We start from the raw sequence: 23,900 nt of genomic DNA, 5'->3' as shown, positions 1-23,900 counted from the left end.
CCCAACACAAGGGACAAGGGTCTGGCAAAGTCAGGCAATTGACCAGAATCACACACACCTGACAGCCCTTTCCCTTCCTCCACAGGGATAAAAGGTGGAGCAGGCGAGCACCATATGAGCAAGGCAGATGCACGATGAGACAGCTATCCAGACACGGCAGTTCAAGAGGAGGAGAAAGGCGTTGGACCCGAAAGGCTGACAAGGAGAGAAGCGACCTTGCCCTTTCCAACCCAGGCTCGCAAAACCTCTACAGAAGGAATCGTAAGACTGCGAACAATAGCCCAAGTGTGTTGCATCAGATGTCAACGGTACATGGAGCAGGTCTACGCTGATAAGCAATACAGAGGGCGACGCCTGCTACTATGGTACCGGCCTTGACTCCCGATACGGAAAAAGACAAATGGTTGATCACAGCTGTTGAGTCAAGGGGAGAACCAATAAAGAAACCAATCTGTGTTGAACAAAAGTAGCAAACATCTCATTGCAGAAAGTACAAAGAACTGTTAATGTGAAAGGGGGAAGCCAGCTGCAGATGAGCCAGGCACCACGTGGGTGCTCACTCGAGAAGAGAAACTCTGGCCGATTATCCGATGTTGAAACTACTGTTACCAGAAGCCCTTGGGACGGACGAGAAGCGGGTCAAAGCGGTCATACGGGGGTCTAGTAAAATCCTCTGTACAGTCTAAAGTCTTTCACCGGAAGATGATCGTAAAGCTAAGGCAAGTAAATCCCACATTGTAAGAAAGTGGAAATAACAGTGTTGACAAGAGTGAACCTGGCAGAGGGTTGTCCACAGTGAACTGTTTAAGGCATTAAGATTTGTGAATATCACAAAGGAGATTGTGTGGAAACCCGTAGTGAACCCGACGGAGGGAAGCAAACATTCGAGAAGGGTCTGAACCCGGAAGAGGGGGATGCAGGGGTGAAAAGGCATCACCCAACGTACCATTGCAAAGGAACCTTTTTTTTTTTTTAACATATCAGTTCCTCGAAGGTAAGAGACGTTTTACAAAGAAAGAGACTTGGCCATCGGCGGTCCTGATAACAGAACTGTCGTCTCGTGCTGGGAAAGTTCGAGCGTGTGCTGTGCTCCAGAGTCCCGCCTTGTCGCGTGCCCAAAATGTGGGAAAGGGAGACCACAATTACTGGATCCTGACTTATCATTTGTGAACACTTCTTTTCTTTCTTGTGAGCCCTATCCCACACTCTTTTGTATTTAGCGTACGGATTGGCAATGGGTTTTTCTTATTATAGACCCTTTTATTTGACAAGACGCCACTAGGACTGCCTTATTTTGATTTGATGGTCGTAGCTTGCTCCCATCTTAGATTAGGTGTTTTTCCACCATACCAATACAGTTTAATAAACACCCTTGAACTGTGATAACTTGTGTCTGTCTATTCTTGGTACCATGCTTTCCTTACAGTCCTGAGAATTAAGAGGATGGCGGGGATCGGAGAGAACGTGTAACAGAGGGAAGGTCTAATCCACCAGAATCGCATCCCCCAGTGCACCGTTTGCTGGGAATTCCCTCGAGCAAAACTGTTTGCACTTCCCGTTGGCTTCTGTGGCAACAGATTCACTGCTGGGGTACCCCAGAGGGTGAAGACCTCTTCCTGCACTTCTTGCGACACTTCCCACTTGTGTGAGACCGTGCTCTGCCTGCTTAGAGCATCCGCCAAACTGTTCAGTGTCCCCGCCAGATGAAATGACTGAGATTTGATTCTCTAGCAACCAGTACCACAGCTGCATCGTTTCTGTGCAGAGGGGACAGGAATGCACTACACCTTGCTTGTTTAAGTAGTGCATGGCCACCGTGTTGTCCGTCAGAATCAGGACATGCTTCCACTTGAGCGATGGGGCGAAAGCCTTCAGGGCTAGACAGATGGGTCGCAACTCCAGCCTGTTGCTATGCCACTTGGCTTCCGATGCAGTGCAGAGGCTGCTCATCTGCAAGTCCTCGCAATGAGCTCCCCAACCCTTCAGGGACACATCCGTGATCACTCAGGCCTGAGGCCAAGGAGGCCAGAAGGGTTCTCCCATCATCAGATTCATGCACGTGTCCCACCAGCCGAGTCTGCAAACTACCTGGCTGGATACCTTGAGAGGATCTGAGAAAGCTCTCCGATACTGGGACCATCGGTCCGACAGGAGCCACTGAAGAGATCTCATTCGCAGTCTGGCCTCTGGCAACAGGGAGATGCAGGAGGCCGTGAGTCCCAAAAGGCGGAGAAAAAAAGCTGCTGGTAAGGTGGCGTGGTCCCTGAACAACTGGACCATCTGTTGTATGTTGTTGGCTCTCTCCTTGTGGGTGGGGGAAGGCCTTACCTGCCAGAGTGTGTACGACTGCCCCAATGGACTGGTATCATGTGGGACTTCTATAAGTTCAGGAAGAAGCCCAGCCTGTGCAATAGTAGACAGGTGTCGTCTAGATGAGTGAAAACCTGTCCTGCTGACTTCCCCCAGATCAGCCAGTCATCCAGGTACGGGAATACATCGACTCCGGATCTCCTGAGGTGAGCTGCGACTACCGCCATGAGCTTGATGAAGAACCTTGGAGCGAAGGGCAACCCAAAGGGCAGCACTTTGAACTGATAGTGCTTGTCCCCAATGAGGAACCGCAGGAATTTACTGTGCTTCTGATGTATGGGCACATGGAAGTAGGCATCCTGCCGGTCTATGGACACCGGGCAGTCCTGAGGCTCCAGAGCCTGGAGAATTTCTCTGAATGTCCCCCATCGTGAATTTGTCTTTTCTCAGGAACTTTAGAGCCCTGAGCTTCTTTTTTGGGTACCAGGAAATACTAGCCTCGCCTCTCTCATCAGGAGGCACCTCTTTCACTGCACCCTTCGACAACAGGGCTCTCCGTTCTTCTTGGAGCTCCTGTCCCGGTTGGATCGGTGAAGGTGGGGGTCTGTCCGGAGGTTTTCACAATAAGGGGAGGCAATAACCCCATCGAATTAACTGCAAGCCCAGGCATCAGAGGTCATCTCTTTCCGCTGGGACCAATGCCCTGCCAAACGTCCACAAACCGGCCTGTCATGGGAGGGGAAAATCAAAGCGGCTTTGAAGGCGCATTGCCCCCACCGCAGCTGCTGTCTGCTGGTCCTTAGAAGCTCCTCTGCCCCTTCTGGGATGCGAGAAACACCTGTGCCCCTGCCTGGCTTGCGGGGGCTGCCCTTTCCTGCCATAAGACACATAGCGCCTATAGCCTCTGCCTCTGGAGGCAAAGCTGAAAGCAGGCTTAGCACAGCGCCCAACGCCTTGGCAGCAATTTTAGACTCCTTGAATTTCTCCAAAGAGTCATCCGCCTTCCGCCCGAAAAGCACTCCCCCTCAAAAGGCATATCAAGGCGGCAGTTTTGTACATTGGGGGAGAAGCCTGAAGTTTTCAAACAGGTCTGCCTTTTAATAACTACTGCCGATCCCATGGCGCGGCCAACACAGTCAGCAATATCAAGGTCTGTTTGCGAGGACTGCTTGGCAGTTTCCATCCCATCCTCCAACAGCTGTTGCGAAACCGCAAGCTACGTTTGTGACCTTAAGAGTCATGCTGCCGGAGGTAAACCGCTTTTTGGCCAAAGAGTCAATCATTTTCCCTTCCCTGTCTGTAGGAAGATTCGACATGCATACCGTGGGCCTGGAGGATATAGTGGCAGCCTAAACCACCAGTCCTTCCGGGGAAAGGCCAGATTCTAGAAGTGAATCTTAACACACACATCACCCTAAGGTAAAGTACAGTTGGGATTTACAATGTGCCTAGGATGATCTGGTGGCATCAGATGACAATGCATTACTAACCGTAAAAGCATTTCTGATGGTTGTATCTGCTTAGATTCACATGCTGTGCATAGTCCGACATCCAGTGGTCACTGCGGAGTATTGCATTTTGTTTTTCGTAGTCGAAAAGGGGACGTCGACAAGGCGTGTCTGTAACACTATCCCTATAGTGACGTGCGGTGTACCCACAATCCCTCACGCGTCGAGGTCCGCCTGTTTGTATTTCTTCTGCCCTGAGGGAGCCTTCTAGACGTGAGTGAGTACAGAAAAGAGAGAGATATAAAAGGATGTCTATGTTCCTTCCATCCGAGCGGGGAGGAAGGGTGGGCGCATGTGAATCTAAGCAGATACAACCATCAGAAATGCTTTTACGGTAAGTAATGCATTGTCTTCTGATGTTTGTTAATCTGCTTAGAATCACATGCTGTGCATAGACTAACGATCAGTACCCGGAGTTGGAGGTGGGTTGTGAGAAGGAACAGTAGAGAAAAGGTGTCTTAATACTGCTTGTCCCACCTGGGAATCAGCTCTAGAGTGGGCATCTAGACAGTAATGTTTTGTAAAGGTGTGTACAGAACTCCAGGTTGCCGCTTTGCAGATGGACTCAAGGGGAACATTTGCAATGAATGCTATGGATGCCCCAGTGCCACGAGTAGAGTGTGCTCTTGGCATGAAGGGTAGTTCTCTCTTAGCAAGAGTATAACAGGGAGTGATGCATTGAACAATCCATCTAGATATAGTGGACTTTGATACTGCACCTCCTTCTCTTCCTGCTGCCACCGAGACAAAGAACTGATTAGTCTTTCTCAGTGGTCTAGTTCTTTCCATATAAAACATGACAGCTTTGCGCACATCAAGTGTATGCAGGATTCTTTCTCCTAGATTTGAGGGATTTTGAAAGAACGTTGGTAGTTCTATTGACTGGTTGACATGGAATTTCGAGATGAATTTCGGTGCAAACCTTGGGTGTGTGCGTAGAACCACCTTATCTCTGTGAACCGTTACAAAGGGGTCTAGAACAGAAAGAGCCTGTAGTTCACTTACTCTCCTAATGGAGGTGATAGCTATTAGAAAAGCAGTTTTAAGAGTGAGGTCTTTAAGAGTTGCCTTGTGCATGTGTTCAAAGGGTGAACCCATGAGCCTGGTGAGTACCACATTTAGGTCCCAGCCGGGAGCTGGGTTTGCTATTGGAGGGTGTATCCTTTTTACCCCTTCCATGAAGGCTTTGATCACTGGGACTTTCCACCACGACACTTTGAGTTGGGGAAGTGGTGTATGCAGAAAGTGCCGCTAGGTGACTTTATAGAATAACAGTGACGAGTGTTAGGTTTTCTAGCTTCCCTGAGGATGTCCATGCACCTTTGTGGAAGTTGTAAATGTCCAAATTCTATGACCTCAGAAGCCAGGCTGCTAAGTTCAAGGTTTGAGGGCATGGATGCAGTGTCCTGCCCTTGTCCTGTGACAGCATGTTGTACGGGCATGGCAGTTTGACTGGTGGAGACAGAGACATCAGATGAGCGAACCATGGTTGCCGGGCCCACATTGGGTCCACTAGTATCATGGTGGTTTGTTCCCGGTGCATCTTGTGCACAATTTTGTTGAGAAGGGGAGTCGGGGGAAAAGCGTAAACAAATTTCCATGGAAAGACCATGGAATCGATAGACCGTTCCCCTTGGACTGGTTCTGAGGGTACCTGGAGGCGTAATCTTAGCATTGTGAGTTCTCCAGAGTTGCAAACAGGTCTATCTCTGGGAAACCCCACTGTGTGAAGACGTCGAAGACGATGTCTTCGTGTAACCCCCATTCGTACTCTGCGGGCAGGGGGAAATCTCTGCTGAGTTCGTCTGCTAGCAGATTAAGTTCCCCTGGTACATGTTGTGACAGTAGGAACATGTGTCCGAGAGCCCACTTTCAGATGTTTTGGGACAGCTTGGACAGTCCTGGAGAGTGGGTTCCCCTTGCTTGTTGAGGTAGTACATGGCTGTGGTGCTGTCCGTGAGGACCATCACCGTCTTTCCTTGTAGGTGCTCCTGGAAGGCTTTCAGTGCCTTGAACACCGCCAGTAACTCCAGTAGATTTATGTGCTTGGATGCTACGCTCGGAGTCCACACTCCGTGCGCAGTCTGATGGGATAGATGAGCCCCCCATCCTGTGAGGGATGCGTCTGTGGTTAGAGTGGCTTCCACTGCGGGTGTGGCAAAAGGTTTCCCTATTAGCAGGTTTTCCTTTGTCCACCACCGTAGCAAGAGAACCAAGGCCTGCGAGACCACCACTAGATCGTCCCATTGTCCGCTGGCCTGACACCACTGGTTGTTGAGCCACTCTTGCATTGGGCGCATGCGCAGGCACGCGTGAGGTACCAAATAAATACGACACCATCATTCCTACCAAGCGCATTGCTTTGCGTAGCGTAACCTCTCAACCTGCCACGTATTGGGGGATCTGAAACAGCATGTTTTGGACCCTCTCGTTGGAGGGGAAGACAAGGCCGTCCTTTGTTCGAATTAGAGCCCCTAGAAATTGTTTGATCTGGCTGGGGTCTAAGCTGGACTTCTTCTCATTGATGGAGAAGCCCAGTTGGAACAAAAGGTCTACAGTCTTTTGGGTATTGGAGAGGCATGTTTCATAAGAATCCCCTGTTAGGAGCTAATCGTCGAGGTAAGGGTATACTGGGATGGACAACCTGCGCAGATGGGCCGCTGCCACTGCCAGTACTTTTGTGAATACCCTTGGTGCTGATGCTATCCCGAAGGGTAGCACTCTGAACTGGTAGTGTTTGTTCTCTTTCATGAACCTGAGGTATTTTCTGTGCGCTGGCAACATTAAAATATGAAAGTATGCATCTTTCATGTCCAGTGTTGTCATGTAATCCCCTTGTGATAGCAAGGGGATTACTTCCTGTAAGGTTACCATGCAAAACTTTTGGGGCTTGACAAATTTGTTCGCTGGGCGCAGATGTAATACAGGGTGCATGGTTAGGTCCTTTTTGGGTACAAGGAAGTACACTGAATAAATACCTTCCGTTACCTGAGATAGAGGCACGACCTCTATAGCTTCTTTTTCCAGTAGCTGTTCCACTTCTTGTAGAAGTATGGCGAGGTGTTCTGGTGTCATGCGTCATCCCCGTGGGGGTCTGTATGTTGGGGAACTGTTGAATTCTATACAGTAGCCGCGGGCTATGGTTGATAGTACCCAACGGTCTAATGTTATTCCCTCCCATGCTGGAAGAAACAATGTTAAACGGCCCCCGACCGGCGATGCATGGGAGGGGACCCGAATCTTCGGGTCATTTGCTGTTATTGGCCTGGGAGCCTCTAGGGGTAGAGGCCCGACCTCTCCCCTTGCCACGGCGTTGGCCTCTCTGATTGTACTGGCCACTATTACCCTGGTTAGAGGACCAGTTGTTGGCAGAGTATTGTTGTTGTTGATTCTTCTGCTGGCGTTTGCCACGAAAAAGGCGCGTATTGCCATAGCCGCGTCTGTTAGGGGGCCTAGAAATCTGGTCAAGGGTCTTGATTGTGTCAAACTCCTTTTTAGCATTTTTTAGAGCCTCATCAACTGCCTTACCAAAGAGATTGGTATCCTCTATAGGTTTGTTGATCAGGGAAGCCTGTGTTTCAGGTTTAAACCCTGAATTGCGCAGCCAGAAATGGCGTTTGAGGAGTATCCCTTGGACTAGGGAACGCCCAGCAGTCTCTGCAGCATCTAAAGTGTTTTTAACGATGCTTTGGTTCACTAGTGTCCCTTCCGTGATTGTGGCCAGAAGGCGTGTACGCAGGGGTTCTGGTGCCTCTTCAGCGTCGCTACGTAGCTTGCTCCACTGTGCGACTCCTTGCTGAGAAAGCGGCGGAAGCTGTGATTCTTTTCCCCAGTGCATACAGCTTTTTCCCCTCCTTGTCTGGAGGTGCCTCGCTGGTGGACAGTGGCACCCCTGCCCTCTTCCTTGTATTTGTCACTACAAGGGAGACTGGTACAGAGTGGCCCCTGACATATAAACGGTCAGCAGGAGATGGACTGAAGAGTTTCTCTATTCGAGGGTTGACCCCTCTGACCAACGCAGGAGTGGATAGAGAAGGGGTGATTCTTCTTTTTACTGAGGCCAGGAGTGGAATGGTTTGACTGACAGGGGGTTTCTCCTTAATTACTTTTTCCACAAAGTCAATGTCGGGAGAGGTCTCCCCTGTGTCTAATTCGAAATGTGCTGCTGCTTTGCGCAACAGTGCATTAAACGTAGGCTGGTCATCTATAGGAGATGTGTTCCTAATAGGCGAGTCTTTGGGAGGAGATAGGATTATGGCATCAGGGTCAGAGTACGCTGATGGGGACTGCCAGGGGTGTGAGGTAACTACCTCTAGTTCCTCTCCGAAGCCCCCTGCACCTGTATCTGGATCTTCTTGAAAACCCTCCTCCTCTATGTTTCGTTCTTCGTCTAAACCCAAAAACTCATCCTCTTCCTGAAAATGTTGTTCTTCTTCAGTGAGGTCATACACATTTAATTGGTCATGCGAAGGATTAAACAGCCTAGGAAATTTGACCCTGGGGTCCTTCTCTTGGTCTTTTGGGTGTTGGTAGGTTTTGGGTTTCCATAAACCTTTCCATCTTCTCCATACAGAAATGGAGTCTCTCCAGGGTTTCATGGGGTACCCCTGAGTAGTCTGGGGGGGGGGGGGGGGGGGGGGGGGGATTAGTGTTTTCTGCCTGGAAACGCTTTGATCTCTCCCACAACATCGAAGAAAGGTTTCTGTCGTCGTCTGAAAAACCTTCCGGTAGGCCAGGAGTCCCTCTAGATGAAGGGGGAAGTTCTTGGCTCCCCTTCGGCTTTTTCGGCATGTCTTTAGCCCTTTGCGCGGTATTCTACGTGTCTTTCATCGTCCGCTTATGGGTATCGGCGGAAACAATCCTCGCTGGGCTCTCGACAAGTAAATTGTCTGTGGAGGTTTCTGGTCTCGATGTTACGGGCGTTGCGTGTTGTACTGCGACGGGCGCTCTTACATGGAGCGTTACGTCAGATGGTTTTGGGGTAGCGCCTTTATTTGTGGAAAGCCCAGTCGCTGGTCGCAGCTGCGTTTGTGAGTGGGGCTTTAGACTCTTACGGTAGACACCGGGGTGGCCCTGCGTCTCCTTCGGCGCTGATGGATTCTTCGTCTTCGACGAAGAAGAGCCTTGGGTTGTGTGCTTCTGGGAGTGAGTCTTTTGTGCGTCCTGGTCGTTGGGGTGGTCATCCCCATAAGCAGGGCGTGAGCTGAGCCCGTCGGGGACGGACGTCGAGGAGCACGAGCGCTCCCTCGAGAGGTTTAAGACTTCCGCAACGGAGGTCATGTTATCACCTTCCTCGTCACTTTCGGCGACGGCGGGTGAGGAATCGGACTTCGACATGGCGTAGGCCGCCCACCTCTTGACTCTACGTTTTTAGAGTTTTGGGTTTTAAAAGCTGACAAGCCGCGAAGCCGTCTTCTTTATGATCGAGGGGCAAGCAACGATTACAGCGTTTATGCTTGTCCTTCCAGGTGTACTTGCCCTTGCAGCGCGGGCAAAACCTAAAGGGTGTCCTCTCCATAGCTGAGGCAATAATTAGTGGTGATAACAACCCCGAGGGAAAGGAAAAGGAAAGGCATTCTCGAAAGAGAAACAAGATAGTTCCACCCCCACTCTCCCTACTGTATGTTGGCCGGCGAGGCCAGGCCACGTGTTCGGCAGCGCCGAAGGATCTCCTCCGTCTCGTCTCCTCCGTCGTAGATCTTGTTTGGCAGAGAACCAGCTTCGCAGCTACGTCGAGGGGAGGGATCTTTGTGTTAATGTAATAAGTCAGGACCAAGGTCCAGGAAATATGTTTTGCAATGTCTCTCGAGGAGCTCCGCGTAAAGGCGACCAAAAGCTGGGTGAAAAAAAACAATCTGAGAGACCTCGACGCGTGAGGGATTGTGGGTACACCGCACGTCACTATAGGGATAGTGTTACAGACACACCTTGTCGACGTCCCCTTTTCGACTACCAAAAACAAAATGCAATACTCCGCAGTGACCACTGGATGTCGGACCTATGCACAGCATGTGATTCTAAGCAGATTAACAAACATCAGAAATATTTTTATTAACATTTTTCAAATAAACTACTTTGACCCCCCTCCCTCCGTCCCCTCTTCATCCAACACCCCCCTCCGAACACCGGCAGAGACAGCATAACATTTTTCTCCATTTCAATTTGGCATCAAATATTCTTGCTTAGTTAATATTCAACAACCTTATAGTATGTGGACACCATTATTGTACAAAGTCACTGTTGAGAAAGTCCAAAACCAATGCCCATTCTTGTCGACATTTTTCCTGTTCCCCTTGAAGGTTATAGGTCATCCACTCCAAGGAAATAAACACCCACAGTTTAATTAACCAGTCTCTTACCCCTGGTGACTCCATTTTCAAGCACTTGCGATGACCAGCCATGCAGCTATTACCATTAACATGAATGCTTTACTTTTAATTTTGGTAAGCAAACAATTTTCCAGGTCAAACAGACCACACAACCATTCTTTAGGTGAACATATTACTACAGAGGAAACCAGTTTTTTAATCCGATTTGTGACCTCTTCCCAACAGTACAATTTTCGGCAAACCCACCATATATGCCACCAATCGCCCTTCCCTTCCCTCCTCGCCAACATCCCTCAGAGGAAGTCAGGAACATTTTCTGTAGTTTTTCAGGGGTGAAATGCCATTGGTACATGATCCTATACCAAGCTTCCCTTCTCCGGATAGACCTTGTTAATTTTAGGATGTTTTCCATAGATATTCCCAATAATTTCTCGGTAGGTCTGTCCAGAGTCTTTTCCCATTTGTACATGTACCCCCAAGCATGTCCCTTTTCTTCTTCTGTCAGTATCGAATAAAGCTTTGACACTATTTGTTTATTCCCTGAATGTGTGGTAACACATTTTTCAAATTTAGTGAGCTCTCTCCCCGCCGCTTCTCGCCCACCAGATCTAGCTAACCAATGTCTCAGTTGGTAGTACTCCAACCTATCTTTTTCCTAGAGACCCAGTAATTGTTTGCATTCCTCAAACAAATAAATGTTCCCTCCTTGCATCATATCACGCATCTTTGCGCAGCCTACTTCCCGCCATTCTTTAAATGTACCCTGTATTATCCAAGGCTGAAATTGAGGGTTCCCAAATAGTGGGGTAAATGGTGTTGGGCGTGTAGCCAAAGCTCCTTTAATAGATGATCCCATATATCAAAAACCTAGTACTAGGCTAATCTGCGTATTTATAGTCCCATCTTGTCTGTTTAACAACAATACCCCTTCCAACGGGGACCCTGCCACTGCCCCATTCATTTTTACCCAAGATTTCTTGGTATCCCCTGTAAACCATTCCCGGAGTACCCATAGCTGTGCAGCCTCATAGAATTTTTCAAAATTCGGTAGGCCCACTACCCAACTTTCTCTGGATGCCATCAAAGTTTGGTATGCAACTCTTGGAGTTTTATTCCGCCATAAAAATCTCCTAACGTCTTTATTCAATACCTTAAAGTAAGACAAAGGAACTTTAACTGGAAGAGCTTGAAATGTACAGAGCAACCTTGGCAGGGTTACCATTTTGATAGTGGCTATCCTACCTAGCCATGAGATTTGTAACTGAGTCCATTTCCCTAGCTGTTTCTTCATCTTCTGCAATAATTGCGGGTAATTACCATTGAACAGCTGGGAAACCTTCTTTGTTATGTTAATTCCCAAATATCTAATAAAATTGTCCGCCACCGCCTCTTTAAACGATGAATAGGAGGAAAGAGTCTCCTTCTGTTGCGTGAATGAACCTAATTCCAAAACCTCCGATTTCCCCATATTTACCTTAAGACCTGCTACTCTTTCTACATCAGCCAATTCTTCCAACAATGACGGTACGGATCGTTCCAGTTCCTTCAGTGTCAACAGCATATCATCTGCGAAAGCCGCAATCTTATGATCCTCGCCCCCAAATGTAATTCCTCGTATATCCTCTCACTGTAATTTTATATAAAAATGGTTCTAGATATATTGCAGTGGTGAATGCGGGCATCCCTGTTGTGTGCCCCTAGCAACTTTTATACTACGAGACAACCATATTGTGGGAGCTTGATAGTTAGCCCGCATCATCCAAATAAATGTAGCCCCCATTCCCATCTGTTCCATCGCAAAAACTAAAGGCAATTCTACGCGATCAAATGCCTTTTCGGCATCTAAAGACACTAAAACTGCAGGATTCGGTTTAATATTAACTTTTTCAATTAAATGGGCAACTCTCCTAATGTTATCCGAAGTCTGTCTAGCCAATATAAACCCGGATTGATCCATATGTATCAAATCAGGCAGGAACTTCGCTAATCTTGCTGCCTGCCAATATATCAGTAAACAGCTTTGCATCAATATTTAACAGGGCTATGGGTCTATATGACCTGCATTTCGTTGGGTCTTTTCCAGACTTTCCAAAAACCACCACCTTTGCCTCAGACATAGTTGGTGTCACGGCCCCTTTGACCACTACCGTTTTAAATAGTTCCCTTAATAGCGGGACCAACTGCCTCGCATATTTCTTATAAAAAAAATTGACGGAAGCCCATCTAGGCCCGGTGCTTTGTTTATTGGTAACGCCCTTATTGCCTCCAGCACCTCCTCACTAATTCACCTATCTAGATTCTCCTGTTCCTCCGTTATTATAGGCAGATTTATCTCCCCGTGTAACATATCTCTAGATAATCAGGGAGACTAGATGTGTATAATAATTCGTAGAATTGGGCAAATATTTCGTTATTTCCTCCGTCCCAGTAACTATTGACCCATCAGGCTGTGATATTCGCTGTATCAGCTACGCAGCCTCCATTCCCTTCAGATGTCGGGCCAGCAACCGCTTTATTAGCACAGACATAATATCTTTGTTTAGTTAGAAGCAAAGATCTCTCTGCTCTCAGAGTTCACAATATATTCAGCTGATTGTCCATTAAATTGAAGGAGTTGAATAAAGCCCTCGTTCTATGTTTAACTATAGCCATTTGGCTATCCTGCACTTGGGACTCCAGATCCACTTCTGTCTTGGCCCTCTGTTTCTCCCCCCTGAACTTTTACTGCTATGAGTTCTCCTCTTATCACCGCTTTGAAAGCATCCCATGTTCCCTCTGGCGAGACTGATTACAATTAATAGAGAAATACTCCATTTTAATTCTTATTTCCTCAGCTGTTCCTTCATCGTGCAATAATTCACTGGGGAAAGTCCAAGCCCAGAACCCAACATGCAGTCCCTTATGCCTAAACTGAACCGTTAAGGGGGCATGATCCGACAGAGCTATGGATCCCACCTCTATTCCTTTCACTTCCCCGATTAGTTTGTCCGATATGTCCGATACCCATACATAATCTATTCTAGAGGGGTTGATATATGTGTGAAAAGCACGTTTATCCCTTTTCGTCCCCCCTCTTCATCCGCCATACATCCTGCAGTGTTATGTTTTCAAAACTGTTTTTTAATGGCTGTGAGGGTTGAACTGCTCCTTTCCCTCCACCTCCACTCCTGTCTACTTTAGGATCCCAGGCTATAATAAAATCTCCCGTGAGTAGTATTTCCCTGCCTACAAAATCTTCCAAGTTGCTAATGGCTTCCCACAAAAATGTCCCCTGTCCTGTATTAGGTGCATATACTGTTGCCAAGGTAATTCATTTCTGTTCCATTTGTAGCAGTACGAAGCAATATCTTCCCTCCATATCTGCTACGTATCGCAGCACTGATGCCCATAATGTATCTCTAAGTCCTATCATTACCCCCAAGGTCTTCCCAACTGCGCTGGATTGGTATATTCTAGAGAATCAGCATAATATCCCCACTAGTTTTCCTGCAACATAATGATATCCACATTTTCTTTTTGGAGTATAGCTTCCACCTTTTTTCGCTTCACCAGGGAGTTTAACCCTCTCACGTTATAAGATACAACCTTAAATGTGTACTATGTAGAAACATTCACTATTCAACTCAAATAATTCCCCTATAGACATCATTTCCCCATCTGCTTTAACTCTGCCCCCCTTCACCTCCCACCCCACCTTCCCCAACTTACCCCACCCACCCCACCAACCGATCCCAGGCCTTCGATCCTATGATACCGTCAGGAGACAACCCCCAAGCCAAGGCCCGATGCAAACCAACCGGGAAGTATCCTACCACCTCCCTTGGATTCCAAGACATCCTCTGCCAGCCCTCCTCTCCGGCCTTCCCTTGAGCCAGTAATTTGTGTTCATCCATGCCCTTTTGTTTGTTTGTTTATTTGTTTGTTTATTTATTTGGTAATGCGCTCCAGGCCCGTGGGCATATGGGCGCAGCAATACAAGAGGACTCGAAACTTAGTTATAATGCCTGACTCAGGCTATTACAGAAAAACAGTGGTCGCTTACAATGGGTGATACAATACATATAGAATAACAAGGGTTAAGCGCATAAGAATAACATCTTAACAAGGTTGTAACGTTTCCGCTAGGATGAGGATCGTTGCATGTCGTTGTTGTGCAGCCATTTGAGAGCGTAAGATCTGAATCTTGTGTAAGGTAAAGGGCGTCTAAGGTCGGATGGGAGTGTGTTCCATGATTGTGCAGCTCTAACTGGGAAGCTCGCTCCGCCCGCTGTGGTGAGTTTGAATCTAGGGACTTCCAGTAGGAAGGTGTTGGCAGATCTCGTCAGTCGGTTAGAGGGTCTCCAATTGATTCTTTCCGCTAGGTAGGGGGTGCTTGATTGTTGAGGCATTTAGAAGTGAGGGAAATAGTTTTAAGGAGGATTCCGTCCTTTATCTTTAGCCAGTGGGCTTCTGTCCGGTGTTTGGAGATATGCTCTCTGCGTGGGATGTTCAGAGCTGCTCTAAGAGCGTTATTTTGTAATCTCTGGAGTTTGTCAGTGACCGACTTATTTGCACCTGAGTATAAGGCGTTGCAATAGTCCAGTCTGGACATGACAAGGGCATTGGCCAAGGTGAGGCAGCTGGCACAGGACAGGAAGGGTCTGGCGGCACGGATGAGTTTACACGTGTAAGTGGTTGAGGAGGCGAGGGAGTTCACTTGCTTTTTGAGGGTAAGAGCTGAGTTTTCTTACTTAAAAATGCATTTCTTCTTTTAAGAAGTTTCTTCACCCCTCTTTCCATCCCCTCTGCCTTGTCCTTTCTCTCGAGGACCTGTCAAGTTTGCTCCTCATCCACCCTTCTTCCCAGTTACCAGTGACCAGTTCCATCGTTGCATTCCCCGTTGAGCGAAGGGCCCCACGCGTCGCTCTTTGTCCCTCTTCTTCCTCGATGTTCAGCAATACCAGTCCTTCAGCACACGTTGTTATACAGTGTTGTAATCGCTCCAGAGTGAATAGCAACCCGAATGGAAACGTCCATTTATACAAAATCTTTTTTTCCAGCAGAGCATGTGTTACTTGACTCATACCTTCGCTTCTGAAGTGTCACCAGTGCCAAGTTTTGATACAGTTAAATTTGCATCCCGTTAATTGTAACATCCCCTTTAACTCTTGCTGGCCGTAGAACACTTCAAAACATACGAGGTGACTGCAACCAAGACATCTCTAGGTCTAGTGCTGGGTTCTCTCCTACTCGGACCTACTCTATGGACCTGATCAATCCCAAAATCATGCGGCACCAAATTGCCAAAGCATTGTTGCACCATAGTTTTTAGATCAGTGTCCGAGATTGTCTCAGTTAAGCCTTTAACGCAAATACTAGACGATTCTCCAGATCTTCAGCTTGTATTTCGAAATTGTGTGAGATTTGCGCCAGCTGTTCCAAAAGTTCACTGTTCTGTCGAACCACCTCTGATGTCTCCGCCAGACCTTGCTCAGTGACATCTACTCTTTCACCCAGCTCTTTCAATTCCGTCAATGAGGATCTCAATTCTTCACATAGCAACGTGAATTGTAGCTGGAAGTTATCTGCACGCCTCCCTTTCATCTCTCTTAAGCATTTTTTGAGGTCTTCTTTGCTGAACGCAATTTCACACGCTTCCGGGGTATCCCTTTTCTCTCCCACTGCAATATCTTGCTTATTATGTCCTAATCCTGTATCTCCACTTTGTTTCCAAGACCTCCCAAGTCGGCCTTCCTGTTCAGCATGAAGTTGCCTCCTTTTAGCATGGGTACCCTTATTCTTTAGATTTTGGCATTAGGATTTGTTAAAATGTCCTTACAGGCTCACTGTACTTCTACTTGTCCCCTCTCTGCTGGTTTCCACCGATTTTATTGGAGTGACTTTATTGTCTCAGCTTTGCATAGGCCATCCACTCTTATAGCCACATTTAATTCATTGCCGCCTGACCAGCTTTTCTTCAGCTGTAGCCTTATTTGGAGGGAGAAATTGCTTTAATCTATCTGGAGTAAAACTAAAATCAACCAAGCACCACTGCTGATGGCAGACACCAGTCGCTTGCTCTCTAGATTAGTTGCAGCAGTAGAAGCACTCTGTCCCCATAGGTTTATGCGCCATAACCAGTCCACCACACCCTCTCTCTCCCAGCCTCTGAAATCTTTACATCATTATCTGCACCATGCATGGGTAGAACTCCCCTTGAGCCGATGTCTGCTCCTCAGGACTTTTTCGTTGCTCCGTGCAAATCCTGGGCCACTATGTATTAGCTCCTCCTCCTCCTCCTCCACCTTAACGATGTTGCTGGTCCCTCGAGAGAAATTGTTCACACCAACCACTATATTGCTTCCCTGGGCTGCATCATTCTCAAATTCCCTGCTTACCGTCGGGGTAATGCGCCTTCATAGTCTCCTACACACGCATTCACGGGTTCCTAGTGACTGTTTCGACAGTCAAAGTTTTGAATGGCAAAAGTTCCGACACAAAAGTGTCGAAAAAAAGTTTCGCATTTTTGGGGTGGGGGGGGGGGGGAGGTTCCCCCGAAACTGCTGTTTTTTTCTTTTTTTAACACTTATTTACCTATACTAAATAAATTAAAATAAACCCTTTATTAAATAAATAAATTCAGAACTTTTTTTCGACACTTTTGTGTCAGAACTTTTGACATTCGAAACTTTGACTGGACACCGCATTCACGGTGGGAGCCTGTTGCTTCACATCTATAAAAAGCTATCCTTTCCGCTTGCTCCAACTCCGGCTCCTCACCTTCTGTGGCTTACCCCACCCCGTTCAAGCGCGCTGCATTTAGCCGGCGCCAAAGTCACTGATTTGCAGCCTGTTAACGTTACGGCCCAATGTGGAGGAAAGGGCTTTACACCCGTATTGGAGGTGACCTTCTTCGATTGGCAACGTATGCCCCTTCTGGGAATCGTTTGTTTCTTTATCCGTCTCTTACTTCATTTCCAGAAGGTATCGCGGGTTGTTTCTCGACCCTTTCTCCTCTGGCTGCTCACTCACTGCGTTCAGTCCGGGAGCAGTCTCCGGTTGCCGCCATGGTCACTTGACTCGAGAAGACCTCCGTCTATGGCTCTGTCCCTCATAACCTAACAACCATATCACAAGGATTCCTTATGTTCCGATTCACCTTGTAGTCCTATGTTCTTCCCAGCACCAGCCTCAGCCTTAATTGGCTGCGCCACCAGCCACGTAGAAAGGCACCGCCCATTTTCACTCTGTTGGCTGGATCTTCCCGTCACTCAAAAAGAGAGGGGGACAACCTTCACTTTGGGTCTCCTGTTACGCACAACCCTTTGCAAACCTTTCTAGTGCCCAACCCAACTCCGGATGGAAGCGGGAGGGCATGCTTTGTTATCGGGCCGGAACGGAGCTAAGGACCACACGTCCCTACTCACCAGCGGCCATCTTGGAATGCCTTATTCTATACTTTTAATTGTATTCAGTCACTGCACTTAACGCCACCTAAAGAATTGTATTATGATATGGTTTCTAGCTGTGGCTACGTTTTTTTCAATCCTTTTTTTAGGTGTCTAAGGAGACTGTGCTTTTCTGGTACTGTAATACTAAGCCTATTCTGACCTTTTGTGGGCCATTTCAGCTTTGTTGGAAAAATGTTAAGCCCTTCGTTTTACTCACTCCTGGTGTTGTATCTGGTTTACGGTCTACATATGCAATAACATGTTCACTATGTACTATAGGTTGAGGAGTGGTTACAGTGACTATTCATTTCTTGGCTTTTTAGGTCCGGGAACAATTGTGTTGGGTCATACGTAGCATTCATTACACCAGGAACACTGTTTTTCTGCAGCCTACTCTGTGTTGGATGAGGGTCTGCCAAACACCACAATATACATATGTGGGGGATATCTGAGTGTATAGAGGTTTGTGTGGCCAACCCAGATATGCTGGCTGCCACATATTTGAATGATAGATGGTTGTGGATTGATAGGCAGGGTTAAACCTAGGTGCATGTCCATAACTAGGTAGACTCCTGGTACCTGCTCAGATTCCCACTGGAAAACATACTGTGCGACTACTGGGGAGATGCAATGTTCATGAGGGTTGGACTTTGCTGTCCTTGCTGGGCCTGTTCATTTGTGGATGCCCCCACCCTCTCTCTCTGTTGGAGAATCTCTTGCTGAGCTTTTCTTCTGCTTCCCTCCAGTGCTGCATCCTGGGAAATGAAGCTTGCAGTTTCTGATGCTCTCCTGAAGCGAAGCCATTCTGTCCCCATAGTTTTCACTAGACCCCTCCTGCTGTCTTGGTGGAACTTGAGTGGATGGATGCTGCTCCACCTCAACTTTGCTCCTTCATGAGGCACCATTTAAAATGTCCTGACGTGGTTCTTCAAATGGAAGTTCCTGCTGCATGTGACCAGATTGCTGAGTAGTCCTTGAACCTGCTGGGAGTGTTCTAGTACCACCCCAACAAAGTGACCAATATTTAAATTCATTGTAACGGTCTCTTCCACTGGGTTGGGTCCTGTGTTGTCCCTTTACTGTTTTTACAATCACAGCAGTTCTCCTTTATTTACTTTCTATGCTTATTTGGATTATAGGTAATTAATGCAATACTTCTACTAGAAAGATTTAAAAGAATATATATATGTGAACAAGTAGCGTGTGTGCTACGAAACGCAATGTACCGTGTTTTCTTCCTTTTTTTAATGACTGCGAGTCAAAAATAAAGCTGGAATATTCTAAAGAACTTGTTCTGTTTGGCATTCCTACGCGAGGAATTTTTGGGAGTGTTGCCCAAGTGTGCCATCCCCTAAATATATAGAAATATGTAGGAAAGTCGGCGTTGTGGAATGTGTGACTGGGCTCAAATGGACGTGCCTACTTTCACATTTCAGGTGAAAGGTTTTTTTGTTCAAACGTTTTTAAACCCACCAGAACGTTCTTGGTGTTGTGAAAACATGGCCAAATGCTCCAACCACAGGGCTATCAGGACTATACTGCACTGACGATCCCTAATAAGGGTGAAACCAGGTATGTAGTTGTCCTTGCAAACATGCAAATGTCTGTCTTGGGTTGATTAAGCTATGTATAAAGTAGCACTGCCCTCTTGGACAAAGACAATTTCCTGGAGAAAAGGGTGTGCATTTGAGCTAATTTGCATTCCGACAATGCCTGTTGTGGCGGCTCAGAACTGGGGGAGAACTTCCAGCGATGGCTACTAGGTGGCATTGCGGAATGTGTGACTGGGCTCAAATGGACTTTCCAACTTTCAAATTTCAGGTGAAAGTTTTTTTTTTCCAACCCTTTTTAAACCCACAGTAACTTTCTTGGTATTTATATACATATTACAAAGTCTATACTATTATAATAGCCGCTCCAATATTTGCTCGGTGACGTCCTACAGACAGCTCCAGTTACCATTGTCGACTGGAGATCCTGAACTCATATCAAACATTACTTAAACAGTGATCGCCTTTCTGCGACTAGTAGCTGCTTAGAATTGCATGCTTTGCATTGCCAGCCATCTAGTGGTTGGCTCAGAATATTACATCTTGTTTTTTTCAGATTCAAAAAGGGCACTCGACATGGGTGTTCAGGTCACACTATTTCTACAATAGATGCACAGGATCCACCATCTTTCCCTCATCCTCAGATTCTTTTTGCAACACTGGTGGGCCACATGTATGCAGAGTGGAAACATTAGTATATATTATATGAAACACTTATGTATAAGCGCATTATAAATACCATATCATATATCATACAATATTGAGTGTTTGTCTGGGACTAATTGCATCTTCATATTCACCCTCTGCCCTCTTGGGAGTTAAACCAGACCGCTCAGTCACGTTACCACAGAATGGTTTGGACTGACTAGAGGGATTCTGAAAAACTCCAACATCTTCATGCTGTACAAATGGTACCTACAACACATGGATCAGGACATGTCAGAGAGCGGAAAGCATCCAACTTTCAACTGTACTTGGTCAAGTTCAAAAACCAGAGCCACAATTCAGAAATTGCATTCAAAAGGAGACAGACACAGAGGGACAATTTCACTATTATGTAGGAGGTATATTACACGATAATACCAAATGACAGTCAATTTTTGTCATCACTTAATATCTTTGCTCTGAATAAATTATATAGAATTCTTATTACCCTTAGGTTTGTAATACGGGCAAAAACCAGGTTAGTGAGTGCCTCTGCGACCGCCATGCGAGCCCCCGCTGCAGGGTCCAGCAGCCCTTTGATTGGCTGCTCTCCAATAGCTGTGGCAGCGCCAACTTTATCGAAGTATGATAGAGCAACCACAGCAACATCAGCCAAAGGTGTGTGAAGTGGACCCACACACTGCTGCTGGGCCACAAGTCCAGTCACAGAGCGGTCAACCTGTGAACAAAGCATAGTGTTTACAAGAACATGCAAGAGACAAGAACTAAAAGGTGTACCTTACAAATGCACTTCTATTTACCCACAAGCAATGTAAAAGCGTTTATTTACAAGTACTCATGCTCAATTAATTTCCCAGGCAACATCAATTGGTAGACAAGCTCCAGAATGTTCCAGCTCTTTCTTGCATGCACACACTTCGAGAGTAAGGTCATTCATGTTACAGGACAAAGGGTGCACTTCAGGATGGTGTGAACACAACGTCTGTTCACTATTTAGAAGCAAACCTAATCTCACCTGATCTTAACCCCATCACTTCTAAAGGAAAAACATTATCATCAAAACACAAGTAGTTTCTCTTTGGCCGGTTTCTGACCTCGCCCTCAAAGTTCTCAGGAGTAGAGAAGGCGTCTTACCTTGAACAGACCTCCGATTTGTCAGCAGACAATGTCTCTCGGTCTCTTGCCCCAATCCACAGTTCCAATCAAATAGTTCAATAAGATCTTTTGGGCTTAAAGAAATAGTCAATGCCTCTAGGCCTCCTGGTCTGCTATTCAATGTCACTGTTCTATGAGTAAAAGTTCTTCCAAATGTTCTTGAGTAGTCGGGCCATGTCCGGCCTTTGGAACTGGTGACCCCAAACCACCTTCGTGTTGGACTTAAGACTAAGGCAAGCTGTTATTGTGTGGATTCTACAAGTTCTGCCTATTTGCCTTGCATTGGACTACTCGCCTGTACTGCATGGCACTGGTAGTTGATTCACATGCAAGTCTATTCTCCTAATGATGAATGTGTATATATCTTTTATAAGGATTTGTGTCACCAGTTCCAATGTATATACTTTGTCAAAAACATGCAGTGGGCTGTGGTGGTGATTATAGCAAAGTTATACAGAAAGTTCATGTAAGTACTCACTCAATCCAGCACACTAGGATTGGCCATTGGAAGGATCCTGAACCTAGGTTCCACCACCAAACTTTGGGTCAGAGTGAATTGTGGGACAGGGTGGAGGGGTGAAAGGGGACAGAAAATGGTATGTTAACTTACCCCCCCAATTCCTCCAGAGACTATTGCAGGTGTTCCGGAACCAGTTGGGAAAATGTTCTGGGCTTGGTCTGGTCAAGGGAGGCCCAGGGGTTGCAGGTGTAGAGGTCACATTCGGCGTCAGGATTTAGTTTTGCCAGTCGTAGTACACAGGAATCAATACCAGACAGTTTCCAGTTGAAGACCCAAAACAATGAATGATAAAGGCTTCAACAGTGCAACCCCTCCCCCCAGGACACCTCACAGGATTGAAGGAGTTGCACTGTCAGGCGGCAACAGTCAATCAAACAGCAAACCCAGGAGTAGGTCGAACACAGCTTCTCGGAGTGAGATGGCAAAGGAGCAGGTGATGTGTGACATAAGCTGACGATCTGAAAAGTTGCAAGGCTCTTCTCGAAACAACTATGGCTGGAGCTAGGTAGCCCGGGGAGAGTGTTGGTTAGTCCATTTGTTGGTCCATAGACCGCAGGAATGGATATTCAAGCAGGGGTCGAGACTGGTTGTTTGTACTGGTCCAGGGATCAAAGCATTAACAAAGGCCTTCTCAGGCTCAGAAAGAGGAGCTGGGCTTCATCAGGTCAACAGTGCTGTTGATGCTGGTCACTGGAGAGGTGGTCTTCAGGTCGTCAGTGGGCTGCTCTTCGACATAGAAGTCATGGCTCCAACAGTGATCTGATGAACAGTTGCAGGAGCCCTCCTTTTATCAAGTATTCAGGCTGGGAGCAGTCCACCAATGGTAAGGATCTCACCATTCAAGCAGCCAGGGGTTTTCCAATCATGAAAAATATCACAAAAACAGCAACAATATCTCAGGTGACACTATCTTGTCTTGGGCATATTGTCAAAGTAACAAAAAAGCCAAGAGGTAAAAATGTATTAGGATACAAAGGAGCCTAACTGCACCTTACTGTAAGGTGATGTGTGCAATTGTAAAAATACAACAATTCCAAAAGCGAGCCAGCGTCTTTCAGTAATGCCAGTATTAGGGACTAGTCAGTTTCCCCATAAGCAAAACAGACAAGGGAAGTAAAGCAGACCTGACCTCCACAAATCAGGATATGGTTAAAAAATAAGCAAATGGACTGGGTGTCACATAAGAATCTGTGGAGGGAAAGGTGCAAAAGGAAAATCTTTCCTAACACCAACCTTTGGACTCTAGGATAGGGTTTCTTGCTAGTATGACTTTTGGGGCAAGTTGAGAAGCTAAACAGAGGATACCACAGCGTCCGTGCCCAACAGACTCGCCCACAAGATCGGACTAAGAGGAAGGGGTAGGGAAAGAGTGGGGGCTGGGTAGGGGAGAAAGCGGCAACAAGCCTCCAATTCTAGAGATCAGAGTATATTTTCAAACCTTTATCTTGACTCTTACAAAACCTTTGTTTTGCTGCTTTCCCCAATGTCAAACCCCCCCCCAACATTTGGCTTTTGTTTACATCTTGATCTAACTTCTGAAGGCTAGCAAAGCCTTTTTGTTCTAGCTATCCTCATCTGACTGGTGTTCCACGCCCCTGTAGACCATCTCAGAAAACTTTCAAAGGCAGAGACCTCCTTCATCTGGCGACTCTTAACGCTCACTCAGCAGCAAACAAACTCTGCTGACATCTGCCTCCTTCTTGAAGACATTTACCTTGACATTCTCGCTCTTACCGAGACTTGGTTCAATGCCAGCTCAGTCACTGCTTTTGACTCCCTACTCCCTGATGGCTTCAAAATCATCTCCAAGCTTCGATCTCACCGCACTGGCGGGGGGGTTGCCTTAATCTTCCCAGAGTGGATTCCTGCTTCCATCTTACCCACCCAACATACCTCTTCCTTTGAAAGACGGGTTTGCAAATTGGTCACGTCTCCCATCTCCACCCTGAACATTGCTACCATCAACCGGCTTCCAGGCGCCACCACCCTGTTCCTCTCTGAGTGGGCTGACCTTTGCTCTTCCTTACTTTCATCCACCTCCAACCCCTTACCTCCTCCTGCTGGGTGATTTCAATATCCAACTGGACTCCCCTGGCTCTGCACCCACTCTCTTCACAGACCGCTGCACCTCTCCATTCTACCTTCTGGGCCAACCCACTCAGCTGGACACACAATGGATGCCCTCATACACTCTGACCTCTCTCTCTCCCCTCCGATAGTCACCCTTATCTCCTGGTCAGACAATTCTCTCCTCTCCTCCCACCTGGGTCCCTTTGGCCCCCTCACCGCCCCCCAAAAAGCCCCTCCATCCTCGTTCACTAACATCCACCCGATGAAACAAGTGACTGATGCTGCCTTTCCTTTCCACCTTCATTCCTCCATACCCCCTACCTCTGACTCTGCTCTCAGCAACCTTCACCAATCCCTTGAGA

The 23,900-nt window shown here is 47.0% G+C and overlaps 1 protein-coding gene across 1 annotated transcript in view; it reads right to left on the bottom strand.

The window, feature by feature from the left end:
* The window catches only part of PFAS (phosphoribosylformylglycinamidine synthase), a 786,527-nt gene that overhangs the window by 256,063 nt on the left and 506,564 nt on the right, over positions 1-23,900 (bottom strand). Inside the window, exon 18 of the mRNA XM_069651729.1 lies at positions 20,281-20,511. Coding sequence (XP_069507830.1) covers positions 20,281-20,511 — 231 coding nt within the window. The remainder of the gene's footprint in view (positions 1-20,280; positions 20,512-23,900) is intronic.

The sequence above is a fragment of the Ambystoma mexicanum genome, chromosome 3p (assembly GCF_040938575.1).
Source record: "Ambystoma mexicanum isolate Mex_15411 chromosome 3p, UKY_AmexF1_1, whole genome shotgun sequence".
NCBI classification, from domain to species: domain Eukaryota; kingdom Metazoa; phylum Chordata; class Amphibia; order Caudata; family Ambystomatidae; genus Ambystoma; species Ambystoma mexicanum.
Note: the sequence above shows the minus strand (reverse complement) of the source record. Positions and strands in the feature narration are given on the sequence as shown.